This window comes from Chenopodium album, chromosome 20 (genome assembly GCF_948465745.1).
Source record: "Chenopodium album chromosome 20, dcCheAlbu1.1, whole genome shotgun sequence".
Classification (NCBI taxonomy): Eukaryota; Viridiplantae; Streptophyta; class Magnoliopsida; order Caryophyllales; family Amaranthaceae; genus Chenopodium; species Chenopodium album.
Genome location: NC_137853.1, coordinates 10,745,237 through 10,753,667, shown reverse-complemented (window position 1 = coordinate 10,753,667; position 8,431 = coordinate 10,745,237). Strand labels below are relative to the sequence as shown.

Sequence of the window (8,431 nt, the reverse complement as noted above, 5' to 3'; positions counted from 1 at the left end):
CATCTATATCATCATGTGATACAAGCTGATGCAAAACACTACCCATATCCAATTGTGCACCCTCACCCCATACACCAGCATTTTATGAAATTTTTACGCTTCTCCCAAATTGAAAATGAGCTTTTTTTTTTTAACATAATTTAAAATATAAATATTTTTCTTATTTCAGTCAAAGTATTCCGATAGCAATTGTTATTTAAATGGATATGCTTAATTTTATTAGTGAATTTTATTTTGTGTGAGAAATATGTGATAAAATCTTCATATAGTTTCCAAATATGATGGTGGAGATATTTGTATATGCTCACCAGTGTATCGATTGAACATTAAGCCTAAAACCAATGAATTTTTTTAATACACCAGTCATTTTTTTTATTTAATGTTTAAATGAGTAATATCCATCGTCCAAATAAGCCGAAAAAACACCCAATGCACATGAAGACTAATTCTAATGAACATATAAGCCGGAAAAAAACACTCAAAGCACATGAAGACTAATTCTAATGAACATATAAGCCGGAAAAAACACTCAAAGCACATGAAGATTAATTCTAATGAACATAAGAGCTATATGGCACGTGTCGACTACTTTGCCCAGACACGCATTGTGTGTCACATGCTTACAGTCCGTTGTAAGACAAGTCAGGTTTTCTCTCTGGCACTACTCCTAGTTCCCAACAACGTAGCACACCTTGTGCTAGATGAATATATTTGCTAGCACGTCCCCTTAGTGCTAAGCAAAGCCCCTTGGTTGAACTAAACACTCTCCCTTAGTGGCTAAGTCCGAATTTACAACTAAGTGTCAAATTGAGCACACAAGCTAACACTCTTGCTAGTATGCCCGAACACTCACTTGGCACATTTAACTTGTGCTTGTTTTAAAAAGAGATTGTGTTGCAAGAGAACACATGTGTTGAAAAATGCTTCTTGTATTGAACTCTCAACTTGAAATGTACAAACGAGACTTGGAGCCTATTTATAGTGCTCCACCCTAGTTACAAGCTTCTCTAGAAACTTCCTAACCTCCTCCAGTAGAGGGTTCTAGAAAAACGTAGTGCAAATGTGCAATTCATTTTCCAACAACATCGCATCAAGCATGTCAAAATGAATAGTCATTATTTCAGGAAAAAAGGTCGCTTTGTATCAACTTTGAAGCTCCATGTCAATACACAATATCAGATTTCAAACATTTTCCCTAAAGGCATTCCCTAATCTTATTTTTGGAGTTTCTAGTCTCGGTGGCCAACCTCTACCCATAACTATTGGTGGTTAAAAATATTTCTTGATTGTTTTCTCCATAGGTTTAGGACGCTATTTTGTGTAAATATGTTTTGTTATGTCGGGTTTTCTAACACATATAAGACTAAGCATATCGTAAATCTTTGCACAAGACTCATATGAGTATATGGCCAATGACATATATACTCCAATGCAATGAGATTTGCAAAGTCAAACGAGGTTTGCTAGTTTAATAATGCATTGTTATTTTCACAATTTGACTGTATGTCTGTATGAGATGAGAAGTGTTGTAAGTTTGTCTGCTATACTGACATAAAGGTGGCTTAAAAGTTGATTCAATGCTTCACTAGCAAACTTTTTGGGTGTTTGTAAACTGGGTCATAAAGTGAGCATCAATTGCCCCCTGTAATTACAATGTAGTTGCAGTATCTCTGTTGTGGTACCTGGGTATGGCAGAATTAATTAAATTGCTCGAATTTGTTCCATTGCCCACCCATTTTATTTGCTAGTTAGCTCTTTGGGTGGAATTCTGGAGAATTATTTCACATAACATAGTTATATAGATAGAATGAAAAAGCACACTGATTGATCCTCATTCGTCTTCATTTATAGGTCCATCGAGCTGCAGCAGCTCACACATTTCTTCTTCTTGCTTTGAGCTTTACCCAACTAATTAGTACAATTCTTCATGCTTTGAGTTTCTCCCATGTCTCTAACGAATGGCTTTCAATCCGCGTTTCCAATGTGACGACGTATTCAGTATCAAAGAATAATGAAATATTAAGGGTTGAACCAACCAATATCCCCTCTCCTTGCATAAATAGCACACAAGTAAAAGAAAGCTTGCAGCACAAAGGCAAAAGGATGTCAATGCCTAACATTCGGGTAGACAGGTACTTCAGCTACTCATTGTGCAGAAAATCAGATATTCAAGTGTTTCACATTATATTTCCCACAGCCTTTTCGCAGATTGGTAGGCGTTCCGTGAAAAATCATTAAGTAGCTGTGGCTTACAAACTTTTGTCTAGTAGCAAAATCCCCAATTGGCAATACGCAAGTATACACTGTTAACTATACAATCACAACGAAATTGTGACCAACTCACTTCCATCAAAACACACCCCAATCATTCCAAAGTTCAAGCAGAAATAGAGCCATGAGTTGATTCAAAGGCAATACAACCGCAATGCCATAGCTAAGGACGAACATTTATCATCTAACCTCATTCCGGAATCATACTTCCAAATCCATGTAACTGAAAAATGAAACAACATAGAATGCTAACATAAGCTCAGTCAACCAGGAAAAGCCCCAACACTGTGTATCAAGAAAAATTCATTTTGTGGGCCCAAACCCAGAACTTTACACAGGTGAGAGGCAACATGAAATATTGAAGATCAACATCTAACATGATTAAGTTGCCCATCAAGCAAATACAAAAGAGAATCAACAAGTAACAAAATTTGAACCAACATTTTTGTCTTTTCAATTTTCAGCAGTTGCGCCATTTGCATCCATGGGCTCAGCTTCAGCTGACTCTTCAGCACCAGATTTCTCACCCTTCTTGGCTGAAAAATAACAAAATCAAAGTATTTTAGATCTCCAGATAAGAAATCGCCTGACATAAGCACAAAATTTCCAGCTATACATTCCCAGAGCATCAGCCCTTATTCCTATGTCCTTACCTTTCTTCTTTTTACCACCACCTTTCTTCTTTGTCTTTGTTCCCAATGCTAACCAAGCTTTGATTTCAGGGTCATCGGTTGATTTAGTTGGCTGCAATTCTTGCAAAGGATATGATGTTACACGGTCTGATCCATTTGGCATGAGAAGAACAGTGAATTTTATGTGAGCAACATAATCACCTGCATAGTCAACACATATTACTAGTAAGTACAAGACATGACATAATAATAATAATAATAATAATAATAATAATAATAATAATAATAACAATAACAATAACAATAACAATAACAATAACAATAACAATAACAATAACAATAATAATAATAATAATAATAATAATAAAAAAAGAAGAGTCAACTACCAGGCTTCTCATACAGAACAGGGTAGGGTTGCAACAGGTCATGATTGACACATTCTACTAGTCCAAGGCGAGCCCTCTTCTCTTCCAATGCCCTATATGTTACAACCAACTATACATCAGAGTGATCAGACCAACCAATCAGTGGCACAGGCAGGTATCAAATGAGAATCAGCACAGACCTTGCTGTGAATGGCATTATTGGGAATTTCTGATTGATTTCACTTAAGATAAATCTTGATGCTTTCATTTTCAAGTGATAGTTCTTGTCCACGGCTCGTTTGTAAATAGTTGTTTGCTTCTCATCCAACATTCTAGGCTAAAATCACAAACATAAACCATTAGAATGAAAGAACAACCATCCAAAGTAGTTTTCAAGATCAACTCAGTCTTCCAGAACAAAATTTTACAAATCATTACCTTTCCCTCACCCGTACTAACAGCTATATCAACAGAATAGACTTCGTTCTCCTCAAATTCAGCATCATCAACTCTCATATCAGGACTTGATACACTCAACACCACCTTATTTCCATCAATCACAAACTGTTTCATTTGGTGACTAAGAACACCTTCAACAATTTTACAGTCATATGCAGCGGCAACTTTCTGTATCGCTTCTGTTACATCTTTATTCTGTTGCAACCAAAAAATGTAGTAAGAACACCATTAACAAAAGGTATTCTCAAGTTTTCAAAGGAACCACACAGATCAGAGCAAAAGTAAACACAAAATGCCACATAAATCATTTGATAGTAATCTACAGTTCCAAATTAATTTAGAGCTCCAAACATTATGCATTTTAATTTTTTTTCCGTATGTAATTTTATATGATTTCAACAAGGAGTTCTAGATATACATGGGTTTTAAAGAGAACTAAACTCTGATTTACAAATCAGACACGTATGAGGACAATTAAGATAATCAAGGCTACCAAGCTAAGTGAAAATGCAGGAAACTTCGCTCTATCAGTGTAACTATGACATTTAAGCTTCATTGGACGATAATCCATATAGCAAAGGCTTTCTTCATCATATAGAGCAAACACATTAACACAGCTTGGTTGCCATCAAAACAATCTAAGTGTTGCATGTGAAGGTGATTGAATTTGCACTAAGCAGTAGCACAATCTTTCCGCATCACCATAAATTGCAAGACAGCATACAGACTAAGTGGCTCCTAACCTCTTCATAAAAAATAACATGATGCTCCATCAGAGTAACTATGACTATATTAAGCTTCATTGGACCAAAATCCAAATAGCCAAAACAATGATCATCACGCAGAGCAATCACATGAGAGTATATACTTGTAAAAGTGAGGAAAAGATTTCGCCAAAGAAGAAATAAATTTAAGACTAGATGAGGAATTTGTCAAATTTCAAATGAGGTAGGCAATAACTTAAAGAAAACTTGTTCCATGGACATTGAGCAAAATATAACAAATTCTCAAGGACCCAAAAATACATACTTGTATGCTAAAGGTCAGAAAGTTTCAACTTCAAAGTGTTACATTGCCATTAGGGGACTCAACCAAATTAAGCACATTAAAATGTCACTTGTATAGATATATAGCCAGAGCAAGGAAGAATAAAACAGCACAAGTAAGCTGTTCCAGGACACCTTGCATTAAGCAGGAAAATATTGGCAACAGGAAACTGGTTATTAGCAAGTAAGGGAATCACAACCTCAGCGAAGATGCTCTACCCCATCTTTGGAAAAATAACTTAAGAGCTCTCAGATGAGTAAAGACTGGTAAGCTCCAAAGTTAAAAACTCTCAGATGAGGTTACAACTAGAGATACAAGCGCAATATGATCCAAAGTTGCAGTCATCTATATAGTTTATTATAGGCACATAATTACTTGTACAAGTGTAGCCACAGCAAGGCCTAGAGATACAAACAGAATATGATCCAAAGCCTCACATTTGGCAGCATAATATGGGCAACATGAAAGCAGGTGATCAGCATGCAAGACGTTGATCACCTCGGCGATGTTGCCCTTATTCCACAACAGGATGAAGACTAGAGTCTGCCCCTCATGAGACTGGAGATGCAGAAATTGTCAGTCTCATCATAAGTAGCAGGACGGTGGTAACTTCCATAAGCAAAAATTTCAAACCAGCCACAATTGGGAATCAACAAGATCGATCCACCTCTGTGAAGCTGCCTTTTCTACAAAGCAATCATAATCATGATTGAAGATACATGACATGACTTTCAAGAGATGTTTTAACTCGAATGAGCTAAAAAACTAAAAGCAAGGTCTCAAATCAGCTGATTGAAATATCTTTCTTAATAACTGTGCATAATTCACTTCAATAAAGAAAACATTTAAAAAGGGAGGGAGCCGCATTGCTGATAAGCAAATGAGGTTTGATCTTCCTGTCAGTGTAACTATGACAAAAAAGCATCATGTGGATTTTGATCCATAGCTTCTTTAAGTTTTCATCATACAGGGAACAGACTGAAGAGAGGGCAAACCCAGAATTCTAATTGCATTTAAAATAATACCAAACATTTTTTTGATGCAAGTCATAATAAACAAAACACTTTTGAGGCAAACTTATATGGTATGAGGTCCCCAGCTAGCTCATCTCATTTCATATAACTTATTTTGCACTTACTTTGTTATGAACATGGCTTCAAAACCTCACATACGAGGCATTATTTATATTGACAACATTTCTATGGTGATACCAATAAAAAAAAACCACACAAATTATAGACTCAAGGTCATGAAAAAATATAAATCAATAGCAAGACATTATCGTTTTACTGAAGTTGACAATAACAGAATGAGCAAAGGTAAAGATCATACCAAAATAAATCAACAGCATGATACTATTGTTTTACTGAATTTGACAATAACAGAATGAGCAAAGGTAAAGATCATACCTTCTTGCCAGGCCTCACAAGCCTCAAAGCAACTTCAGCAGCTGTGTTGGTTGCTGCAAGAACATCAGCTTTTCTGCCGGTTACTGGGCCTTCTTGAATGACATGAGTGTGTGCAACAACAGCAATAAAGCCATCAATATGACAACCCATATCACTGCAACGAAACAATCATTCCAACTCTCAGTACTCAATCGACAAACACTAGTTAAGTTTAATACTTGAACACAATTAATTGAAAGAACAATTCCGCATTGAAAACCTTACATTTTCACTAAATCACCTTCTTCGAGCACTGAGTCATCACTCGCAAGGGGAGAAAAATGACAAACAACATTGTTGACAGATAAGCAGGTTGGAAAAGCAACACCTCGTTCAATCTTCTTTTTCACATTCTTGTACATGTTACCAGTTTGCCTATACATCATAAATATACACCATATAAAACATTGCACAACCATTCAAAATATTGCATAGACATTTAACATTCTATAGATATCATTAAAACAAAATAAAAACCAGACAAACAAAGTCTCATCTTAGTACAAACATCACATAATACGAAAATATAAATTAAAATCCAAATCAAGATATTCAAACCCAATATTGCAGTTCAGTAATCAAACAATAAAAGGTCAATTTTTTTAGAAAATGCTTCAAAATTCCATTAAAATATTAAAAACAAACTTCAGAAACCATAGTATAAGTACAAAACAAATGGACTGAGAATCATACTCTCGGATAAAATTATCTCCTTTCTCACAAAGGTCAACAATTTTAGCTTTGGGCTTGCATTCTGCGACAACTAGCTGCAAAGCTCCTACGAAAACAAAAAAAAATTGAAAAAAAAATAAATTTCACATTTCAGATTGAAATCATCAACAAATTCAATCAATATTATCATAAAAATTACAAAAAAAAGGATGAAGAAAATTACTGTTGACAATGTCAGCAGCGCTCTTGTATTTGGTGACAACTTCAGGATAGCTAAGATCCAGCTCCTTCTCCTCTCTTTCATCGTCCGACATGATTCTTCAACAATCTAATCGAAATGTTTATCACCTTCGCTTGAAACAAACTGAAACAATAAAGAAAATAACAATCAACACTATTATTATTCAATCAATCAATTAGCAGATGATATGAATAATCTGGTACAGAACGATACAACGAAAGAGGGAAAATCGAAAAATTAGGGCGAGGATGAAAAATTAGGGTTTGTGAGGAGAGAGAAAAATACCAGGAAAATGGGGAAAATGGGAATGGATTGTGCAGCGGAAGAAAGAAGGAGTTAGGGTTTTAAGGTGGGTGGCTGAGTGAGTGAGTGTGTTGTGTTGTGTTGGGGTTTTATAAAGAGAAGGCCCACTACTATTCTTCTCTCCGTTGCCTGTCCTTCTTTTGCAAGCGCCACATTCTCATCCGGGTTTTGTTATGCCTTCAAATTTTTATTTTAATTTTTTTGACAAATTGTTTTTATTTTACAAGTTGATGATTTTGATCATAAAATATGATGTAGGTAGGTTTTTATGCAGGTGGGTATGATTTCATATAATTATATACGACTATACGAGTATGTCCTAATTAGTGTGGATATGAGTATGATTTTTTTATGAGTAGTGGACTGATATTGATATTATAAGTCATATCTGTCATAAATGATATGTGGGTAGTGGATTTGAAATCATACCGGTCATCGACAAATTCTAGGAGGGATGCGGCCCATCCCATATCATTGTTAATTGTTCTATATGGTACGTAACTTTTAAAAAAAAAATTAGATTAGTTTGTTCATAAATAATGTACTACTTTGTCATTGTACCCTTCTCATATACGTCTAAACCACCTTGCATGCACCCGCCCATTTTTCATATCCACTCGTCGATCTAATCTCTACTTTGTATTCACATAATTTTTTGTTTTGAAGCATTGTATTCACATTTTTAAATGTTGTTTAAAATAAGATAGTTTCAAGTGGATGTAATTGGGTATTAGGCGGATAATAGACGGGTATATGCAAGTAATGACATGTAGGGCCTGTTCTCTTCAGCTTAATTTCAATTATGTTCAGTTCCTAATTTCCTTCTCTCATAAACAGTTCAGCTCAGTTTAGTAAATCAGAATAGGCCTGTAGTGGATTTAGATTCATACTCACTTCAATAGGTGATACTCGACATGGGTAGTGGATATAATGTGGTACAAAAATTTTATGAGGGTATGGGTAGCCCACGTTATTCACTTTTCATGCATCCGA

General features: G+C 35.4%; 1 protein-coding gene across 1 annotated transcript; it reads right to left on the bottom strand.

Annotated features, from left to right (window-relative positions):
• Positions 1–2,557: 2,557 nt before the first annotated feature.
• LOC145597948 (ERBB-3 BINDING PROTEIN 1) lies at positions 2,558–7,570 on the bottom strand. Its single transcript, XM_081654229.1, has 10 exons — positions 7,421–7,570; positions 7,118–7,258; positions 6,916–7,000; positions 6,448–6,597; positions 6,184–6,337; positions 3,707–3,922; positions 3,469–3,605; positions 3,290–3,381; positions 2,925–3,104; positions 2,558–2,807 (listed from the first exon to the last, which is right to left on the bottom strand). The coding sequence occupies exons 2-10, from the start codon at positions 7,206–7,208 to the stop codon at positions 2,725–2,727; spliced, it is 1,188 nt and encodes a 395-aa protein (XP_081510355.1). The 5' UTR covers positions 7,209–7,258; positions 7,421–7,570; the 3' UTR covers positions 2,558–2,724.
• Positions 7,571–8,431: the final 861 nt, after the last annotated feature.

Excerpts from the sequence above, each read along its gene's own strand:
- LOC145597948 (XM_081654229.1), bottom strand. The coding sequence starts at position 7,208 with ATGTCGGACGATGAAAGAGAGGAGAAGGAGCTGGATCTTAGCTATCCT. Across the intron at positions 7,001-7,117 it reads CGCTGCTGACATTGTCAACA|GAGCTTTGCAGCTAGTTGTC; the intron begins GTAATTTTCTTC and ends TTGTTTTCGTAG. Across the intron at positions 3,606-3,706 it reads TTAGTACGGGTGAGGGAAAG|CCTAGAATGTTGGATGAGAA; the intron begins GTAATGATTTGT and ends TTGTGATTTTAG.